General features: G+C 32.9%; 1 protein-coding gene across 5 annotated transcripts in view; it reads right to left on the bottom strand.

The window, feature by feature from the left end:
- The window catches only part of LOC118198324 (uncharacterized), a 408,445-nt gene that overhangs the window by 163,364 nt on the left and 221,532 nt on the right, over positions 1 to 23,549 (bottom strand). For all 5 annotated transcript variants that reach the window (XM_085808315.1, XM_085808318.1, XM_085808319.1 and 2 more), the window contains one exon: positions 6,092 to 6,239. In XM_085808315.1, coding sequence (XP_085664441.1) covers positions 6,092 to 6,239 — 148 coding nt within the window. The remainder of the gene's footprint in view (positions 1 to 6,091; positions 6,240 to 23,549) is intronic.

The following is a 23,549-nucleotide window of genomic DNA, read 5'->3' as shown; positions in this document are numbered from 1 at the left end:
TGTCGATGGGATTTTGTCCTGAGGATGTGACATTAAGCACTCGGGAGGAGGTGTTTAGGAGGTTTGCGGGATATTCCAGGATGTCCTGAGGATGTGCGCATATCTCGCGAGCAACATCCTTGGGATATCCCAAGGATGTTTTTGTGCTATGTGGGAAAGGAAACTTCATCTTTTCAGCTAATTTATTATACTTCCATTCCAACAGGTATCATTTTTTCATAAAGAAAGCTTATTTATTGACCAAATCTTCTGTTTCACACTGCTGAGATGAACACTTGTGTCGAATTGTTTTATTTTCCCGATCTTTTTAAACATGTGCATAATCTTTATTTTATTTACCCAATCTTCTTATACCAGTGCATTTATCATCTACGTGGCCAAGCATGCGTTATAATGCTATAAAGAAAAGCATCTAATTTATCTGCCACATTATACATTCAAATGACAGTTTTCAAAGATGTGAATTTCTAATTTGAGATCTTTGTCTCATAACAAAAGCTTAGCTAAATAAGTAATTTAAATGCAACCTATGAACTTCCTAAATATTTATATTATTATAATAATTAACAAAAGACGCTTCTAATGTTTTGTGTCTGAAAGCAGAATTGTTTTCCTGAATGACAATTATTTTTGTTTACTGACCTCACAAAGGAAATAATCAGCCCCTATACAAATAAAGTTAACATGTTTTTTTTTAATTGCTTACTCTGATTTCTCTCCTTAAACAGAGCAACAGTTAAGCAACATAAACTTGAAATAACTGCTGCCAATGAAATCTCAAAATCTAGGAAGAAACTAAGTGAGCCCGAGAATAAAACCATGGCCCTAAACAGTGAAACATTCTCTTGAAAATTACCCTTTTGACATGATATACTATTTACTACAGGAAATTTAAATTTTAATTTATTGTGTAAACTCACCTAAAAATTTGGCACCATTGTTCTAAAATTTGCAAATTTGTGATAAATAAATACATTAAAAAATTAGCAAACTAAGGTCAGTTACCAGTCTGAGAAAAGTAACACAGATTTCTTTCATGGTAAGTGGTATCATCTGTTGTTCTATATCTAAATTACACTTACCTTTCCACCAATAATAATGTACGAAAATATCCTTTTTTTTTTATTAAGAATATCTAACATAATCTTATAACAGGTGTCTCCCAGGAAATGTTACACCAACTTTGAGAAAAGATAAATCATCCACCATTGTTGCTTCTTTTATACAATTATATATAGTAGTAGACGATATTCATTGCCCTTGAAAGTTTAATCACTTGCACACTTGATATGAAGGAATTTGCATACAAAATTTCAAGATGATTGTCTTATATTTTAAGCTGTTTAGTATGCAAAAGAGCACAATTTGAAAACTGAATCCAGAAATCAAGCACAGCCATCATACTAAAATTGAAATTTTGTGCATTAAGATTTGTAATTTTGTTTGAAAAACTTTAATTTTATAAAATTAATAAAAATAGTAAAAACAGAAAATAATAGAAAAAAATTAATTAACCTCCCCCCCCCAAAAAAAAACTTCTGTTCACATTTTTAGTGTGATGGTTATCTTTAAATTATTTGTACTACGATTATGTTGTAACACTGTATATATTAGGGGGGAAAAAGAGAGAGAGGGCTGATGAAAAAAATTTTCTTTTGAAAGGGTACGGAATATCCATAACAGCACTGCAGCTATAGAAAAAGGTTACTGTTAGTTACTATTATAATAGTATAATAGTAACTAACAGTAACCTTTTTCCAAAAATTTCAAATACAAACATATTAGAACATCCTGATGGCATGAGATTCTGTGATAAAAAACAGCATAAGACATTAGAATTCTGTTAGTGGCATGAAAAGTAACAGAAATAGTGGTTTTTAAACAATGGTAAATGAGCCAATACACACAATGAAAAACCTGTATAGTTTCATGCAGAAGGCAGCAGCTCTATAGTTGATTATTGTAACACTTTTCACCTCTCGTTTCCACTTTTGTTCAAAAATACTTTTAATAAAAATATTCAAGCAAATTTTATTTTCTCCCAATTATTCCAATGTTTATGCATTTCATGGAAAAGAATGGAACTTATGCAGTACTCATGTGGTTAATTTGTGTCATTACATTATACACAGGGATTTCTATTCAAAGCAAGCTGTGTGTGATTTAACTGATCAAAAGATGTAGACTGCACTTATTAAGTCAAGGTGATGGAAAGCCCCAGTGGATATTGGCTACCATGATGGTAAGACCAAATGTTGACATGATGAAAAAAATACCTTAATCTATTGTAGACTATTGTTTAAAGTTCTGCAATTAACACCAAACTGTCTCTTTACTGCTTTTATCGAGTGCCTGTGTCACAGGATAGGAATCCTGTAATAATCAGAAATTCCCAAACCAGGGCACAAAGCATAAAATTTTCTGTTACAAATTCTTCAGAGTGGCAAGACACATTTAATCCCAATTAGAAGGATAAATATGAGCTGAGGTTATGCATTCAACAATAATCCTATGACTAGCACCTGATGTCCAGATGACTAAAAGGACTGTAGTTACAGCTAGATAATTTTCTACCGAGTACATGATTTTTCATAAAACACTTATCATATGATGTCATAGCCACAAGTTATGCATTAATGATATCAATACAGACTGTACTAAAATTAAGGGCTGCAGAATGGTTTATCATGTGACCTCACAGTGTGAAATGTCTACGTCAAGCTCATATCTATGTTAGCATCATTTTCTGTTCCCATGACCTCTGCTTTCATCTGATAATTTCAGTGAAATTTTCTCTGTTATTTTGATAAATCTATGAAATACTGAATATTTCCAGCACACTGGATGGTTTAAAGAAAGCATTATGAGAAAAGCACAGAGTGCACAAAGTTGATGTACGTCATGATGCCATCTCTGTGCAGTGTATGTGTCTCTGATGGGTCCGTGACACTTAGCCGAAAACCACTTAGCCGACGGGACACTTAACCGACACCAGTTAGCTGAAAGGACATTTAGACCACAAAGACATTTAGCCGACATGTCATTTAGCTGACACGGACAGTTAGTCGACAGGACATTTAGCCAACACGGACTGTTAACCGACAGGACATTTAGCCGACAAGGACACTTAGCCGACAGGTCATTTAGCTGACACGGACCGTTAGCTGACAGGACATTTAGGCAACACGGACACTTAGCCGACAGGACACTTAACCGACAGGTCATTTAGCCGACACGGACAGTTAGCGGACAGAACATTTAGCCGACAAACAGAATTTGCCATCAGGGCATTTAGCTATGGGACAGTTAACTGTCAAGACATTTTGTCAAAAGGACAATAAGCCGACAGTGATGTTTAGCTGACGCGTACCCAATAATTATTTAAATTTACAATCAAATACAAAATATCTCGACTTCTCCATAAGTTCAATATCCAAGTTATTTTTTTCATCTATCAGTAAAATTCAGTTTTCGATTCTTGAAGATCTCATACGTGCTTTTAATTATTGTGTTACTTTAGCATTGTTTGATACGTATCGTGCTGCTTGGTGTATATTGGCCAAATTGAAAAAGCGCTGAAATTTCTCGTCAGGGAATATGAATTAAATTTCGAAAGGAAAAAGAATTTTTTTAGATAAGTACAGTGGTCACTTAATTACATTTTAACATGGGATCTTCAAAAATTATCCGTAAAGCTTCTGTTATTTAATCAACTTTCACATCATTAATAATTTTTCTTGTTTACTTAATGATATTAATTTTCCAATCTCGCTCTTCCAAATGCTTTCAAATTTCTAATATCTTTACATTGCATTACTATTTTGCTCATCACATCGTGTTACATTCCTTCCCTTAAAAAATCGTTTGGCTGCTCCCACTAATGAAATTTCCTTTCCCTGTCATGAAAAATCTGAATAATGCAATAAAAATTACTGTCATTCTTGAATTATACCTTTTTATGGAAACATATGGCAGTGAGGGTTAGTTTAGCAAATATATATTATTTTGTTATTAAAAACAATTAAAAAAAGTGAATTTTTAAGACCAGCAAAGGTATAAATTATTTGCGACCTCTATAATTAGCAGTTCATGCCACCATCCTCAAAACTCATAAATTTTGTGCATTCTGAGTTATAATACGTCAAATGGTTGTTGCTGTTGATGATTAGAGAAACTGTTGTTTCTGTCTACGGTGTTGCTTTATTCCTGCAATTTTGTGAAGAAAGGGAAAAGACATTGCTCTCACTGCAGAAGCTGATCCTGAGTTGCTGTCGTCTCTTCTTGATGTTCATGATAAGTATGTTTTCATTATTCTTATTGCCATTAGGTTAAAAGTTAGGATTCATGCATATCATGGACAAGGAGGCGATAGAAAACCGTATCAAATCTGTGTGTAATCACAGAAATCTGGAAATTACCAGCAATAACTTAGAAAAACTTAAGCAACTTATGCTTTCCGAGTTTCATGCTTATCAAAATTCATTTAATCCAAATAATGCAACTGAAGTTCACTTAGCTCACGTCAATGCTATGGAAAAGGATATACAAATCTTAGAATTATACATTAATGAAATGAAACAAACAAACAAACAAAAAAAAAAAAAAAAAAAAAAAAAAAAAACCCTAAATAATCCAACACAGGAAACAAGTCAATCTGATATTACTGCTAGTCAAAAATCTAGAATCAAAAAGAAAAACACAATAGATAAAGAAGGATACATAACCCCTAGAATAACTCATAAGATAACTCTATCAAATTCCAAAATAGAAAAACCAGCTCAAAAAAGTAAATTTGAGGAACTAAATCCTGAAGACAGTATGGATGCAGAGGAAGCTGAATTTATTACAACCAACAAAAAAGCAGGATACATTCCCCTTACAGTGTTAGCAGACTTCACGGGGGATTGGGATAAGATGAAAGAATTTGAAGAGCAATTAAATATCAAAATATATCCTGGAAATCTAAGTGGAGGTACACTGACCATAAGAGTTTATGACTCAGACCACTACCGAACAGTTACTGAATACCTAACTAAACTACATATCGTTTTTCATAACAATAACTTTTATTGCATTATTCAGATTTTTCAGAACGGTCTACTCCTATTACACTGAAGACAGCAGCCAGTTCAGTCTAGCCTACGATGTCTCTCCAGTAACTGTGCTTCGTAACGCGAAATGAATGATCCCACCTCACTGCGGATTCTCGCACGATATTCCTACAAGCAAGTTATGCCTATACAGTATCCGCCAAATCACTATAATTGCTCCTTACGAATATAATTGCTCATCACCTCCTACTTGATAAAATGGTATCTGAATGCTTCGCATTCAAATCTCCTGAACTTAGTGCTAGCACAGAAAAAGGTTATGCTCAGTAATTTCACTTGCTATATACAGGGTAAGGCAATGGCTGGATACCTACATGTGTGTGTCGGCTAAATGTCCTGTCAGCTAACTGTCTGTGTCGGCTAAATGTCCTGTCGGCTAACTGTCCGTGTCGGCTAACTGGTGTCAGTTAAGTGTCCCGTCGGCCAAGTGGTTGTCAGCTAAGTGTCCGCGACCGGTCTCTGATAGCAAGGGTGGAATCAGAACATTCCTGACCTTTATCAGTAATAAACAGTTTTCCCTCACCTTCACAGCTGCTTTGTTTCATATTCCACTAGACCTCTATTATTTTCATCATACTGTTATGTCAGTGCTTGAAAATTTTTATGTATTATTTTTGCTCCCCATAAATCATTCCAACACAACAGGCTGTTTTTCTTCTTGAACAGTATCATGTTATCCTGAAATTCCAGTGTTTGTGAAGGAATGTGTAATTTCATGATACAGTTATATAAACTATAATTGCAACAAATGTTCTACATTTATTTTCATGTATCATAAATATGCATGTACTGTACTTATTCTGAAAAAAGAAAGAAAAAACAGCAGTAGATTCCTCACTTTCCAACATGGCCATTAGTATGTCAAGTTCTTTTTCTCTAAATCACTAACCAGGCCTTTGTCAAGTTCTTTTTTTCTAAATCACTAACTTTTCTAAATCACTCAGCTGATATCAGTGTCAACTGACTATATACATAAATACCTGATTTAGATCTTTAGCAGAGTATGAATTTTCTGCATGTAATGTGCTTTCCATATTAGTAACTTCTGAAATTTTTGATGTGATTTTAGCTGATGACAAAACTGAATCAAGTAGTGGAGGAGGATCAAGATCAGGCACTTCATGTAATCTAAAAGAATAAAAAGAAGCTCCAAATATTTTATAACAAAAATTCAAAATATATAAATATTATCAATATACAATAGGTTAGAATGGTGTTTAATAATTTAATAACAGCTAAACTATTATCAATACCGATTATTACATAAAAAGCATTTAAACTGGATGAAATATTATGTATCCCATTCCAAATCAAAGAAACGACAGAAACACAAAAACTGTATCAAATTTGAAATGGGAATTAAGTAAAAATTACCACTTGAAAATAAAAATAATTATAAAGTCCTAAACTTTAGATAAAAAGTTTCTAAACACGATCACTCACATAAGAACAAGAAAATTAATGGTCACAGTGAGTATTTATCTGCTACACAAGTTCTTTTATACAATACCCATAGTGGCCATTTAAACATGACAGTAAAATAACATTCAAAGTGCATACCTTCCAACACAGCATCCTCACAAAAGCTAATTATGAGGTACCATCTTACCAAACTTACAAATTGGAATATTTTTCTAAGAAATCAGGGGATTTATACAAATAATTAAAATAATTTTTTAATTATAAATATACACAAAAGAAGCACATTTTTAAACAAGAAATTAACAGTGAAAAGTACCTAATTAATAAATGCAAGCACAGGCATCAATTCTTTAATTCAAATAGAAAAAGCACATTTGCAAGTAAAAAAGGTCAACGGCTGAAGGAATTTTTTACAGATTTTAACAGACTCTCGAGATTAGAAGAAGAATTAGCATGCTATTGTTTGGTGGAGGGATCATGACCTCTAAAGAACACACTGTGATTAATCAGTTTAGAATTTACAAAAATACCTAGATGAGACAGAAAAGGATCAAATTACCTAGTCTAATAAGATAATATACAACGAAAACAAACAAAATAGTACTAAATATATAAGGTACTTTCTTCTTCCTTTCAGCATGCCTACGAGGTGCAAATGGGAGCCCACTCAACATATACAGTCAAAAGTCGTTAATTCGGACACCCATAATCCGGACTTCAAAGCTAAAAACTTTCTGCGCATGCGTCGCGTTGGCACATGCGCACAGGCGTTTTACACGTGCGTGTAAGACCTTGACTACTGCGCACATGCGTGTGCGCAAGTGCAGAATAAGTTTTCGCCTGCACGTAAAATGCATAACGGACGGTGTAAGCTAAAATTATCTAATTATCTATTTCAGTTAATATTAATGATTGCGTTGTTCCTTAATCTTCGAATTGGATCCTGCTTATTATTTTTTGCAGACTGTAAGGGGAATTTTATAAAAGTAAGTTTGAACTTTCGATTATGTTAAATAAAATTTCCGATGCTGGAGCTCCCAAAGGATCTACAAAGCGAAAGTATGTTTTGATGTCCATCAAACAAAAAGTGGAATTGCTGCAAAATTGGATAAAGGCATATCCTTTGATTCTCTAACCATTCTGAAATATGCATGTTTCGATGTATTGCTTCGGATATTGAAGAAAGTGACAGAGAGGTTATTGAAAATGAAAAAATTTCGATTCACAAGTTAGTCTGTATTCTCGACACAGCAATTACAGGACTTGAACAGCGGAACTTTGCAACTGAACAGGAAATTATGTCTGTTTATAGAATTAAAGAGAAAGTATTATCACATAAAACGAAGCAACTTAAACAACTTACATTAAAAGAAATGTTTAATAAAGTAAACAAATAAATATTAAGCTTTTTTTTTTGTAAATTTTTGATACCCTTTAGATCATAATTGTTCTTTACTTCATAAATTACGGTTTCATATTTTAAATTTTAGAATTTCTGCATGCCATCTTACGAGATTTAAACTGATGATCTATGATCCGGAAAAATCGATAATCCGGAATCGCCGAAGTCCCGACGAGTCCGGATTAACGAATTTGACTGTATTCCAGTGTTCAAATCATGGTGGGCATTGAGGTTTTTATCATTTTTCCTTATATTGAAAAAAATCTAAAAATGACTCTACGAGTAATAACCAAACTAAAAAGGTAGTGCATAATTCCTCACCACCAGGATTTGGCAACTAGGTCTCCTAATCCTCAGTGAGAGTATATAACATATGTTGTTACTTCTTGTCATATGCCTTCATGGTGTAACTGAATGCATGATTGAAGCACTTTCGGGAGTCTGGAGTTTGAATCCCGGTGACAGCGTTATACATTTTTCACATATACTGCATTGATATAATCTAATGACTCGACAACTATTACAGCATTTATTTATCACAGAACCCTAGAGATTCACCATCACTGCTGCTAAAATTATATATGCAGTTATTTTCACTTCATTGTATTTGGTTGTCACTATCATTGTATTGGTTGTCACTATCATTGGATTTGTCACTTTCGTCTTGTATAATGTCACCTTCACTTCCATATAGCACACTACTAATTCCACATTTTTTTATGACAGTCTCACTTTTAACTTTCTGTCAGGACTTTTCCACCCATTCAAAAATACTAGAAATTGCTGGTGTGACATCATGAATCCACTTTATCCCCAAATCTCTTGAATGGCTTATTGACTGAAACATCCAGAGGCTGCAATTAAAAAGTCAATCCACAAAGAATCACAGCAAGATTTGTCTTCATGGTTCAGTAGGAAGGATTTTTGCTGACTTGGTTATATGACCATTAAACTGATTATACATTAATAAAGGTGATTTCTTCAGAAGTTTGCCTAAACATCTGTACCACACCTTCTGTAACCATAACTTCATACTCAATCCATGCACCCATCCTTTGGGATGAACATGAATATAAATTTCGTGTGTAATTGTACACTTAGGCAAAATTTTTTGTTTAAAATTTAACAAAGCAGGGAATTTTAAACCCTCAGCACTACAGAATTGTGACTGAAAATGGAAGCGATTAAGCTGCTTATCCAATGTTACTTGCAATCACCCCCTTAATTGAAAGTAGGTTTGATCTAAAAGAAGTTTTCTCCATACATGATTCATTCTGCAATGGAGAGCTGATAATGTTTGTACTACCACTAGATATTTTTTCCTTTCTCATACCCAACGTTGCTTACATATCACAATGTGGATTATCCATAATAAGGTAAGACTAATTCTACTTTAATATAATCGCCAGTAATTTGAGTTTATACAGTAAACAAATAAACTGCAAGTTTCATCGCCATTTGATTATGAGACTGTGTAAATGTCTACTTCACCTGAAAGCATAAAAGATATCTAGATAAGCTATTATGAATAAAAATAGGGGGGACTTTGTTATAAATTAACACTGGATAATCACAAAGAAAAGCCAAGCCCATCTTTGAAAAGTGAAACAAAACTAACATATTTGTGCACTGAACATTTGAAAAACAGAAACAAAATTGGCAACTAAATGCAAAAATCAATACTTTTTTTATGAAAGTATGTAATAAAAACTATCAAAATACAAAGTAGAAATGATTCTGAAAAAGAAAAATTAGGGGGATTTAATTACAAATAATATGACGAAAGAAATCAACGGTGAATGGATAAAAACAAGATGAACAAGCACAAGTTACCATAAGTCTACCTGCAGAAGCCAACCAAATCATACACGTAAGAAATATGTAACAAATTAAAGAAGATTCATGAAAGAAAAAAATCTTTCCCATAAACTTAACCTTCTCAGAAAGCTGTATGCGTTAAAAGCAGAAAACAAATAGAAGCTCAAACAACACAGTAACAAAACACTCGATATCATAGATCAACTGCGAGGAATTGGTGAATAAAGAAAGAATAGTCCCTGCAGCACTCTTACAAAGTAGCTTAGCAAAAAGCTATGAAAATTTTACTACAGTTTTAGAAGCATGCCCAGAAGAAAAGTGTGTGTGTGGGGGAAATGACTGATGAATGTTCCAGAAGAAAAGAAGACATGTAGAGAAGAGACAGTTGCCTCCAAAACAAATTTTAACACAAAATTAAAACATTGTAATCAACAAAGATGCAATTATTGCATCTTTATCTAATAATGGCCACTATGGGACATTTAGAAAAAGAATTAGAAATTAAATTAGGACATTTAGAAAAAGAAAGCAGATTGTTAAACCTTCCAGCATGTGCGTATGCATAAAATTTACGACAAATTCTTTTTTTAATGCACATTTTTCATATCTCAAAGTTGAGACGTATGAGGGTCATTTCTATTCCTCCTTTCTACTCTTCCCCACATCATGGATTATGTCAACAGGAAGTCATTTGAATTTTCTTAATTTTTGGGGGTATTTTGTGGTAGCTTTTTCGTAAAACTTACAACACACGCGTGGTCGTGGGTGAAAATTCTGACAATATTTTTTTCCTCAAATATTTTGTAATTTTGTGTTATTAATTGCCGTGCATTATTTTAATTTTTATACATTTGACTCTGTAATTTTTATAGCGGTCATGTCAAAAAAATATGTGCAACCAGCTGATTTTGCTCGCATTCTTCAAGAATTATCTGATGAGGAAAAGAAAGACAAGGAAACCTTTGGATGGGAGAACAATAGCGATTTCCATTCCTTATTTTCTTTTATTTCTATTTTTTAGAAATAAATAAAAATATTAAAGTTAGTTTAAAGTGCGTTTTTGTAATCAGTAAGAAGTAAATTTCCTTGAAGAAGTAAGTAATGCTAAACTTACGTTTTTTCCTACCAAGGTGTTTTCTTTTTTTATTGTCTATACTTGTCTTTGATGAATATTAAAATTAGCTTCGATTTTAAAATATAATTATTAAATAATAAATTTAAATTTTTCTATAATGAAATACATCATTGCATTTCCATCTCACTAACATAAGAACTTCAAAATAATGTACTTATATTTGAATGTGATATCATTTGTATTTTGCAATAAGGTTAATATTTTATTTCTTAACAAATTTATTATCAATATTCACTCATTTCTGTCATTTTTCAAATGTTAAAATAATGGATGTCGTAATAAATATGACGCACGCATGCTCATGTAAAATTGCCAAGCGTGCATGCTGGAAGGTTAAATAACTAGGGGGAAAAAAAAAAAAAACGAAAGTAATTTTTTTTTTAATGAAAAGCAAGTGAATAAAGGAAATAATGGAAATAAATAAAAACGAAAGTTGCTGTGAATGAGGATACAGGAGAAGTTAAAATAAATAAATAAATTTGAGAAGATCAAGTTTTATACATTTGAAGTTAAAAAGAAGGAAATTTTAAAACTGAAATTCTTTCAGTTGATTCAGGAAACACGTCACATGATGATTAATATAAGGTTTTTCATGAAATTAGACAGAAGCAAAGCAGAGCAAATAACAATTGCTAATGGTACTCGCATGAAGTCCAACGGCATCGGGGAAATTGTATACATAACGAAGATAACAAAATAGAAGTGAAACTCGTACATGTTTTATACATTCCTGACCTCAAAGGAAGATTAATATTCATACGAAATATCACATCACTAAGAGGAAAGAAATACTTCATGATATTCATCAACGATTATTCAAGATATACAACGGCTTATTTACTATCTACAAGAGATAAAGCTATCTCCAAGTTAAAGCAATTCGTAACCATCATAAAGAACAAATGTGAAAAGAAGCTAACAGTCTTAAAAACAGAAAATGCAGGAGAGTGCAAAAATAACGAAATTTGAATACCTAAAAGAATGGAACCTCAAACATTAGCAGCATATTCACAACAGAATAGTCGAACAAAAAGAAAAAGTTGATACACACTGGAAATGAAAAGATGCCTACTACTCAATTCAAGGCTCAAAAGAGAATTTTTGGGTAAACCCATAATGACAGCCAACTATCTACAACACAGACTGCCATAAAGATCAATCAAAAACACTGTATCAGCTCTCTAATAATAAAAAGCCACCGTCTAGACAGTATAGTTGCTATGGAAGCTAACTGCGATACTGAAGGGACTGTATTCAAATTCCGGAGAAGGCATGATTGTAACGTCCGTCCCTTTATAGGAGGCAATGGTGGCCACCTATTAGATGCCTCCACAATAAAATGGCCACCACTTCTGACCTTAGGTGTGACCAATGTCGAATAGACAAGTGCCTGCCATTAGATTTAAAAAAAGTAATAAAAAGGCAAACTTAAAGCCACATCACAGCTTTGAGTAGTACAACTTATTTGCCTAGTTCCAAAGCAGAAAAAAAGTAAACTGAATAAAAGAGCAGAAAAAAAAGGAATCCTCATTGGATACAGTGACCACACTAAGGTATATAGAATTTATATCCCATACAAACAACGTTGTCATCAAAAGCATAATACTCGATGATAACAAAAAGGGCAATTAAGTAAACAGAATGAGGAAATACATTGGCCTTTTAAAGAAAATGAATCGAAAGAATCATGTCCATATGCTACACCAGAAAGAGGATTCAAAACAGAAGAAACTCCCCTTTTACCAAGAAGATACCACAGAACGACTAAGGGAATCATACCAAACAAATTCTCATACAAAGCAAAGATCGAAGAAATTGAAATTCCTAAAAATTGGCAAGATGAAAAAAAAAGGAAGTATGGTTGAAATCTGACAAAAAAAGGGGGGGATCACTAAACAAAAATAAAACATGGAAACTAGTTGATCTTCCAAAAGGAAGGAATAAAACTGGAAATAAATAGGCTTTCAAAACAAAATCAGCACTTCAGGAAATGGCATGAGATATAAAGCTCGTGCAATAGCTAAACGATAATGCCAAAAACTTGGGTATAACTATGATGGAACATTTGCATCAGTCATAAAATACACTACAATAGAACTATCTTGGTAACAGCAACACAAAAGAACACACAAGTAAAACATTTCGACATAAAAACAGCTTCTCATGGAGACATGAAAGAAGAAATATATATGAAGCAAACTGAAGATTACATCTCTTAGTCAGAAGCAAAGAAAATTAATTTACAAATTAGGGAATCGCAAAATAGCTGAAATCATGAGCAAACAGGGATATATTCAAGGAAAGGCTGTTCAATGTTCCTTCATATTAAAGAAGGAAAATACAACTTGTATAATTGTATACATCGATGACATATTACTTGTGAGGGACAAGTGTGAATCAGTTCAGGAAATTGAATGAGTTCTCAAAGAATATTTTGACATTCAAAATCTTGGAGAAGTATCTTTATAGGTAGGAACTGAAATTAAAAGTGAAAAAGATGGAAGCTTTAAACTTCATCAAGCTAACAAGATTACAAGTATAATCGAAAAATTTGAGAAAGAATCAGAAAGGAAACCAAGTTATACACCTATGACTATGAATTTTATGAAGAAGAAAAACAAAAGAAGAGAACAGTTTTTCTGATAACCAGGAATACAAGGAAGCACTTTAATATTTACCAACAGTACCAAGACCTGACACAAGAAATTATGTTGGAAAAATTCATCAACATCAGACGGCCGGAATAATTGAAATCATACATTACCCGAGAGCTACAATCAATCAAAAATTATATGTAAAATTTAATGAAGAATTGGTTGTCAAAGCTCACAGCAACACTGTTTGGGAAGAAGATACATCTGATAAAAAATCCACATCAAGATGTATATTTCAGACAAGAAGCAGTACAGTATGATGGACAAGCAAGAAACAATATTGTGTTGCTTTATCTTACACAGAAACTGAATACATCACTCTAGCTTTAACTCTGAAGAGGCTACAGTGGATGAGACAACTGATGGAAGACTTTAGTTTCATTAACAGGAAGATATTATATTCAAGGACAATATCCAGCACAATTCTTTAGAGAAAAGAAGCAAGTTACACTAAACATATTGATGTAAAATGCACTACATCTGTGAATTACAAAACCAAGGAATCATTAAATTATAATACTGCAACAGCAGCATGATATACACAGACATGTTAATAAAACCTCTGCCTAGACCACAAATGAAATTTTTATTAAAAAGAATTGGTCTTGCTCTGGTTGGTACAGATTGTAAGAAAGGTTGTAGAATCCCCACTGAAAACGGAAGCGATTAGCCTCATCCAATGTTACTTTCCCTCACCATTTAATTGAGAGAATATTTATCTAAAAGAAACTTTTTCCTTACATGATTTATTACACATTCTGCTATGGACAGCTGATAATGTTCACACTATCGCTAGATATTTGTTTCCTTTCTCATACCTAATAAATATGTTTCTGCTTTCTTATTGTCTTTTATTACATTTTGCAATGTGAAACGTCCATTAATAAGGTACGAGACTGTCATTCTACTTTCATAGTTGCTTATCGCCAGTAATCTGCTTTCATACAGTAAACAAACAAAATGTGCATTTCTTCAACAAGCACAAGACACATGGACACATTACAACATGTCTTTTCACTTCCAAAAATCTTTATCATTATCACCGTTGCACCTTTAATATCCGATACTCCATGTGGCAGTATGTCAAGAGTATATCATTCATGTTTCCTATTTGTATATCAAAACATATCTTTCTACTCAAATTTATGACATATTTGCTAAATTCTGTAGCTTTTTTTTTATATTCAAACAGCAGTTTTGCACTACTGTAGATATGGTACACATGCACAGACCATTTCACGTAATAAATTTCTCGTATTATGACACTGTCCCAGAAAAACTGCCAATCTACTGCTAATTTTCTAGCTTCAATTTAAATCATATATATTGAAAAGTAATTCTGTTCTTCCTGTGATTTGTTATCCTTTTCTTTCGTCAATCTTTAGCCAAAACCAAAAATGTGATGATACTGTTAATAACTTTAAAAGAATCCATGACTATTTCAGAATGGCTTGGAATGAATCATACAAAGAAAGACAAGAGGTGTTTTTAAGAAGGTTCCTAGAGAAATGGTACTGGTGAATATTTTTTACAAACCGGAGTAGAAAACTGTGCTCTGAAAAATCCCTGTCATCAGTACCAACCCTTAAGATGTATTTGATTAAATGAAAGGGTTATTCTTCTGACTTCTAGCAGAAAAACATCATTCCTTTTCTGCTCCAAAACATGTTACAGGGCGAAAAAGAGCTAAGACTAAATAACTATGCTGTTAATTGAAAATATGATTGGTGTTATAGCAAATATTTGACACCAAGGTGCTTTAAAATTTCTAAACTAAATTCCCTACCTGTTACACACGCACACATTAGTTATAGTGCAGATGTTTGGTTAGAAGAAATCATACAGCTGGATAAAAAAGTTTAAAAAGAGAAGTGAAAAGTTGCTGTTATTACAGATAACTATTTTCACAGATGAAAGGTCTTTATCTAAATAGCTCCCTTAAAAAGTGCATTTTGTTTTATCCTTGGCTATTTTATTACTGAGTCAGCATTCGGTGGCCTTACACCTGGGGACCTAAAACATTTTTTTAACACCCACAGCAACTTTAAGTGTGGAATGTAATGAACAGTGTATCCTCTGCTTGATGTTAAGGCAGGGGTTTTAAATAACTATAACAGTACATCAGAATAACAATTCAAAATATTAATGAATATCTAGTGTTGTAAGTTACGCCCCCAACATACTTTGGAAGAATTTAGTTTCCCCATTCCCCAAGATTAATTAACAAGCGAGTCAGGAATCCGTGCCCTTTCATCCATAGAATAAAACATTCTTCAATACTCATAGTGACCCTGAGTGTGGACTGTATGTCCCCTGCTTGATGTCCTACACTAATTTAAGGCAGTAGCTTTAAATCAGAGCAACAATACATCAGAATATCAATTTACAATATTAAAGAATTAGCATTTGTGGATACCTTGTGTTTATGTGTTATTTTCTCAACATAATTTTGTTCGGTCAAACTGAAGATTAAAAACTGAACAACTGCTATCTCTCTGTGCTTTGGATAACACATAAGCAAAACCGCAGTGGGAAGCATGAATCCTCTAATTAGTGAGATTAATTTATTCACTATTTATTGTTTCATTTATTTATTTTACTTCATCATGGAGCAATTGCTAATATGTAAACAAAAAGCTAGAGAAACCTTAACATGACTAAAACAAAAAGTAACTAATAAAAATAGTGAGAGGAGCTGGAAATCTTTTAAACTAAGCAATTATCCAAAGATTTAATAACATTTTTTTAAAATTCCATGAGCAGTAAGGAAAATGAATTTATCTGCAAGAATGAAATTATGCAACATACTATTAACCCCTTAACTGCCACACGCATATATATATGCCTCGCTCAGCCGATGCGTTAACTACCCCAGGTGTATAAATATGCCCTTCCAAAATACTATCATTTGCTTTGCGCTGCTACCCATAAAATTATTCGCAAAGATTTGGAATGCAACACCACAACAACCTTGACAAAGTATGCGAAGAAGGATACTATTTCAGAGAAGTGTGAGGAGAAACTGGAGAGAGGGGTGTGTCTAAAGTGGTGAAAGTAATGACTGCGTGGTGTTGGCTTGTGTTGTTTGAGTAAAACGTATTTTTTTTTCTGTGTCCTCCATTTTTGTTTACTTTTTGTAGTAGGTTCCAGGAATAAAGAAAGATATAATGGATGTTTGAAACCCATTTACCTTTTTTGAAGAACTGCTCGTGCTTCATATTGTTACTGAAACTAACCGTTTTGTAGACGAGTATATGAACCAACACCTTGCAAATGAAAAATCAAGAACAAAATCGTGGCATTCAACCAGTTCAGAAGAAATACAGTACAAAGTCCGTAATCCTGACTTGTCTGGACTTTGACGATTCCGGATTAGGGTTTTTTCGGGATTATAGATCATCAATTTAAATGTGGTAAGATAGCATGCAGAAATTATACAATTAAAAATATTAAACCGTAATTTATGAAATAAAGAGCAATTATGATCTAAAGGGTATCAAAATTTACCAAAAAAGCTTAATATTTATTTGTTTACTTTATTAAACATTTCTTTCAATGTAAGTTGTTTGCTTTGTTTTTTGTGCTAAATGCGCATGCACAAATGCATTACGTGCATGAAGAGAAATTATGATCTAAAGGTTATCAAAATTTACAAAAAAAAAAAAAAAAAAAAAAAAAAAAAAAGCTTAATATTTGTTTACTTTATTAAACATTTCTTTCAATGCAAGTTGTTTAAGTTGCTTCATTTTTTGTGCTAAACGTGCATGCAAAAACCATGTAAAGAAAATGTTTGTGGCTTTGAGGTCCGGATTATAGATCATTCCGGATAATGGATGCCCGGATTACGGACTTTGTACTGTATATGTTTTTTTTTTTTACCAACACAAAATTATACAAAAACTAAATGCGCACACGCAACCTAAAAAAAAAAAAAAAAAAAAAAAAAAAAAAAAAAAATTAAATAAAATATCAACTTTTTAACATAAAAAGTATTAAACATATACATATAATTAAACGCAGATAATACTTGTACTTACTATTTTGCTATTAATTTTATCTTTCACTTGTAAAAAAAAAATCAGTAAATCACCAAGAGATTGTAATGAATTAACTTTCTTTAAGATGCTCTTTATGTAACTTAATTTAACAGTTGATACATGAATACTGTATACAACATTACAAGACACTAATATACATATTTATGTTATATATTACTGCCCATTTTCAGGCAATGACAAGTTTTAGAGAAAATATATATATAAACTGTTACTATAGCTTTCAATTATCTTCACTTTTAGCTCAATAAACAGCACTTTATATAACACCAGAAAAAGTAGTCGTGTGAGATAATATAGTTACAAAATAATATATACAGTCAAAAGTCGTTAATTCGGACACCCATAATCCGGAATGATCTATAATCCGGACCTCAAAGCTACAAACTGTCTGCGCATGCGTCGCGCATAGGCGTTTACGCGTGCACGTAAGACCTTTACGGCTGCAAATATGCGTGTGCGCATAATAATTTACGCATGCGCGTTTAATGTATAACGGACGGTATAAGTTAAGCTAAAATTATCTAATTCGGTTAATGTTGCAGATTGTTTTGTTCCTTAATCTTCGAATTGGATCCAGCTTATTATTTTTTGCAGACTGTTACAGCAATTTTATAAAAGTAAGCTTGAACTTCCGATTATGTCAAATAGAATTTCCGATATATATTTACTAATATGTAAAGGATCTACAACGCGAAAGTATGTTTCAAAATCTGAAATCTGTTTATCAATTTCACGCTGCTCTGCCGGGAGAAGGGGGGGGCGCAATGAATTCGAAGTTGATATGTCAGCACTTTCCTTATCTTCGGGGCAGATGTTTTTATTTTATTTGGCTTATAATTCCTTACTAAATGTAGTATTTCATCTCGATGTACTCTGTCTTTGATATGATTTAAATCAAGTTCCTTGTCATGATAATTCGCTTCTGATAGTGAAGAAAGTGACACGGAGGTTATTGAAAACGAAAAAATTTCGATTGACAAATTAGTTAGTATTCTCGACACAGCAATTATAGGACTTGAACAGCAGAACTTTGTAACTAAACAATAAATTATGTCTGTTTAATAGAATTAAAGAGAAAGTATTATCACATGAAACAAAGCAACTTAAACAACTTACATTAAAAGAAATGTTTAATAAAGTAAACAAATAAATATTAAGCTTTTTTTTTGTAAATTTTGATACCCTTTAGATCATAATTGTTCTTTATTTCATAAATTACGGTTTCATATTTTTAATTTTGTAATTTCTGCATGCCATCTTACCAGATTTAAACTGATGATCTAGCTAATGTAAACAAATATAAGATAATATAAAATATAGAGAAAGCTAATGTAAACAAATATAACTTGTCTCTTTAATTCACCACATGACACAAACATTGGCATTTCTGATATCTCTTTAAATCTTTTTTCCTTGCTATTATGTAGGGTCTTTTAGGGTAACTATGTGAGGTCATGTTAAGCTTTGCATTGCTTTTATCGCTTACAATTTGTATACTTCCTTTGTAGAGACATAAGGTTATTTCGAAGCAGGAAATGTGAAAAATGAGCAATGGCCTTGCTGGGACTCTTAACCTGTTGAATAAGTGTCGAGTGTGCTGGCCATTACACCAGAAAGGCATGCTAAGAAGGAGGGAGAAATACCTTATACCTTTATTAACTTCCGAAGTTTAGTTCATTATGGTGACAAACCATTATATATGACAGGAAGGACATACTAGTATAGTAAATGAGCCAATCAGTGACATGGATGAGAGTGATGATTCACTAATGAGTTTAGAGAGTGATTTTGATATGGACCTCACTGAGTGCTTGCCTTCAACTTCCTGTGTAAGATTCTGTTACTTCTTCTTGTACACACTGTTTCCTCTACTTTTTTTAACTTTAAAATTTATTAATGTATTCTTTCAATTAAAACTTTGGAATAATTTGAATAGTGCTTCTTAAAACTATTGCTAAAAAAAAAGCAATTTTTCTTTTATATTTTTATTTAAAGAAAAGGAAAATGATCATTAAACGCTACTTTTAACAGATATGAAAGCTTAAGTAATAATCTAAAATGATACCAAAAATGACATTAAGATGAACTTTTTTCGTGTAATTTTCTTTTCTAAAGTTAGGCTTAGTGACGGAACCCACCCTCATGGGATAATTCCTTTCAACTTCCATCCATTACAAGGGAACATCTTAAACCAAGGGGAAAAAAGGGGGTAACAGTAAATCTCGAAAGGGTTAATAGTAAGTCAATGTGAAAAAGGATCAATTTTGTAAAGTATAATATTCTTTTTTAAAATTCTTTATCTCATAACCACTTCGCAAAGCTGTGTAAGAGTGCTAATAAATGTAAATCATGTCAAAAGCCACACAGCAGTCTAACACTGAATGCAACCATAGACAAATAATCAAATCACTGGAATGTCAAGCATTCTTTCAGCTAAATCAAGTCAGTTTATTTGAAGGGCAGTAGCTAATTCTTCAACTTCAATTACTGCCTGCAAGGAAAAAGCTGCATACATTTGTACTGGAATGACTCAATTAAGAAAGAATATCCATGCAAAGTCAGCTGTATGTAAGGTGTTACTTTGTACAATAGTAACAGGGTTGCCACTCAAACAGGAGAATGAAATTCCCTGACTTTTCCAGGTGCGTTTCAAGAAAATTCCAGTCTATCCGCGTAATGTACGTTGGCTACGCTAAGAGGTAAATTATGGTATTACTTGTATTGTGTAGCAAATTCACTTAATTATTCAATAAATCCCAGAGGACATTTATTCATAATTATTCTTGGTATACTTTGTTTGATAATTTTGTTTACTTTTCCACTTAAGAAACTTAATAAAATTTAAGATATATACATTGCATAACAAATGTATGTTTTATTTAATTATTACTCATGATCATCACCAGTTCAACACGAGGCTAATCCGGTCCTTATAAATCACAACACAATGTTAAATAGTTAGGTTAGATTTTAGGTAAATTTAATTTGTGTGAGGTATGTTCTTAAAAAGCACCTTAACACTTGAAAACACAAATATAATTATAATAGTTGTTGTTTTCTCCATTGAAGATTGAGATTACAATCTTCCCAATCTGGAATAAAATAAGGCTTTTTTTGCAGACATTCTGCAGCTAAACGAAACAAAGAAATCTATTTTAATAAATTGAGGTATTTTATATTTAGTTTGCAGCATACATAAGAAAAAAATATGTGCATTAAATTTCGTGATGGTATGTCATCATACTGCTAGAATTAATTTCAAGATTATGCCAGAGAAAATTTCCTGAAATTTAGAAATATTATTTACTAATAATTAATAAATTTAGAGGGAAGAAGCATCACTAAATTATACGAATAACATAAAAATAAAGATAATTACTTAAAAATTGAATTAGAATAATCAACGATATTTTAGCGAATATAGTTATATTACATAGTTAGCCTAGATGACAGATTACTATTTTTTATTTTACTGCAAAATGGCAAGGTATTTATTAAAAAGAAAAGTTTAAAAAGATTTTTGCGGTAAAATTCTAGTATACAGTAAGGCTTTGGCACGATTTTGAAAATTGTCGCCAAGACCAAAATGACCCGTTTATTGCGCATCATCATGTCGCCAAATCCATACATGAAGATTATTTTAACCAAAAAAAGTCTATGCAAAGAATCTCTAATTCTTTGGTCTATGTAAAGAAGAAAATTTTCCATACAAGTAAAATGCTATTACGCCGCTAGAATGCGGAGGGAAAATTTGGCAAGGGATTTGGCGACGGAACCTGGCGGCCAGAATTTCCCTCTCCGCGATGTGTACCGGAAAATGAGAAACGTGTTAAGAAGAAACGTTCTTTGACAAAAAGAAAGCTACGAAAATCCGTTTTTAAATTATTGCGAAAAATCCAAGAAGAAACGTTTTATCAAAAGACGTTTCTTCTTGGATTTTTCGCAATAATTTTAAAAACGGATTTTCGTAGTTCCCCCCCCCCTGAAAATTACTAACCTATGAATTAATTTACTTGCGCCAAAAAATATTTTCTTTTAATTTAGAGTTTAACTACTTGCGCTAAGACTAAACTTCACGGTTGCGGTGCCGTGCGCTACAATATAGCAAGTGGTAAAGTGTCTCATTTACGCCGCTCCGCATTTGCGAGTGCAATCCAGAGCTGTAACTCGAGAAATAAACAATCTCGTTGTTAGGCGACATGTGCACCATGTTATTTTCATTTTTGCGATAAATGCTTATCGACGTGGTGTTTATGTTGCTCGCAGTTTGACACAAAAACATCTCGACGTCCGTGGCACGTCTTTTTAGTGCAAGTGGTTAAAGAAATTTTAAAGGATATTCATTTAATGAACTCTTGATAACGTGACCTTCGAACTTCGACACCGGTTTCCAGCTTTGGCGGCAGATATATCACGCATGCACAGCTGTTTCCCTCTATGATGGAACGGAGCCACGTCTGTTGCAGAGCGGTTTTCCTTCTTTACAATACATATTCTTTGAGTCTAACCTCCATGGTACCGTATACTAAGATTAAACCCATTTTGTTTTATACGAGAACAGGTACTTTCTTTAGTTCATGCACTGCACATGCGATTCTCGAGAATACTGGAAACCAAAAGTTGCGGGAAACTTGCTTTGCCTTTCTAAAAGGCAATCAAATTGGAGCTGCAAAAATTGGCTCTATGCCAGCAGACACTCACGTGATAGGCAATTCGGCAAAAAAGTTATCTCTTCCGACGTCGGCGCAAAAATATGTTTTTTTGGCGGGATCATTGTATGAACTTCCCTGACTTTTCCCTGAATTTTTTGGTCAATTTTCGAATTCCCTGACTTTTCCCGGTTCTCCAGGTAGTGTGGCAACCCTGTAGTAATCAATGTTTTGAATGCCAAAGGAAAATATCAAGTGTGCCATGTACTGATAGATCTCCAAAGGTCATCCCAAATTTTAATGTAAAACACTCTGCAGCCTATCTTTGCCTGCTGAAGAAAAAGGCAAATATTAGTTTCACGTCTCAGTTCAATAACCATACATAGTAACAGCAACATCTATTTAGGATTCTAACCCATTTTAAAGCAGAAATAAAATTTAAAGACACAACATTCATCGTAAGCAAATTTCTTGGCAATCTGTCTTACTGCTCACTTGATCCTAAAATTCAAAAAGTTATATAGACTTGGTTCTGGCAGATTCTTTTTTCCATAAATGGGTCCCAATAATATATTGCTAAAAGTAGATACAGATTTCCCAGTGCTAAAGGAACTGAATAATAGAGGGAAGGGTCTTCCCTCAGGAGTTCTCAATACATTTTGGTGGATAATTTCAGGAACTGTTAATATTTCAGAATGCACTACTTCTCCTGGGGTAAGGAGTAATGCACTGCTGAGTTTATTAAAAAATTTTGGAAATTAGAAAATGTATATGAGCTGCATTTTCAAAATGCATTTGAGAGATATGGATGGGAGGTTCATCATTAGACTTCTTTTGAAGAATTTTTATCAATAGTTGGGAGAATCAAAATAATAAGGAACAAAGAAATTTGTTTTGAGAAAAAATTTCACGTCCCGAGTATCTCCCAAGACCACACAACAATACCAAGATATATGAAGGAGTATATGTCATTCAGACATATGCAGAAAATTCCAAAGCAGGAGATTGAAGATGCATCAAGAGGCTGCTATTTGCCATACCATACTGTAGTTAAGGAGACAAGTGTCACAATAAAATTACGAATTGTTTATAATGCATTGACAAAGCCTTTGCCTGGTCTTTTGCTGAGTAATGGTAGCTTTAAAAGTACAACAAAAGCTATTCCATCACAATAAAGCTCTTAATGTCTTGAAATCGAATAGCACTGCTAAACGTGCAATCCTTACCCAGGCTGGAATTATGTACTGCACTTCTTTCAAATTATTAAAGACCACTGAAATATTAAGACATGAATTATAGT

The sequence above is a fragment of the Stegodyphus dumicola genome, chromosome X1 (genome assembly GCF_044657685.1).
Source record: "Stegodyphus dumicola isolate Sdum_Otavi_A_Nest chromosome X1, ASM4465768v1".
In the NCBI taxonomy this organism is placed as follows: domain Eukaryota; kingdom Metazoa; phylum Arthropoda; class Arachnida; order Araneae; family Eresidae; genus Stegodyphus; species Stegodyphus dumicola.
Note: the sequence above shows the minus strand (reverse complement) of the source record. Positions and strands in the feature narration are given on the sequence as shown.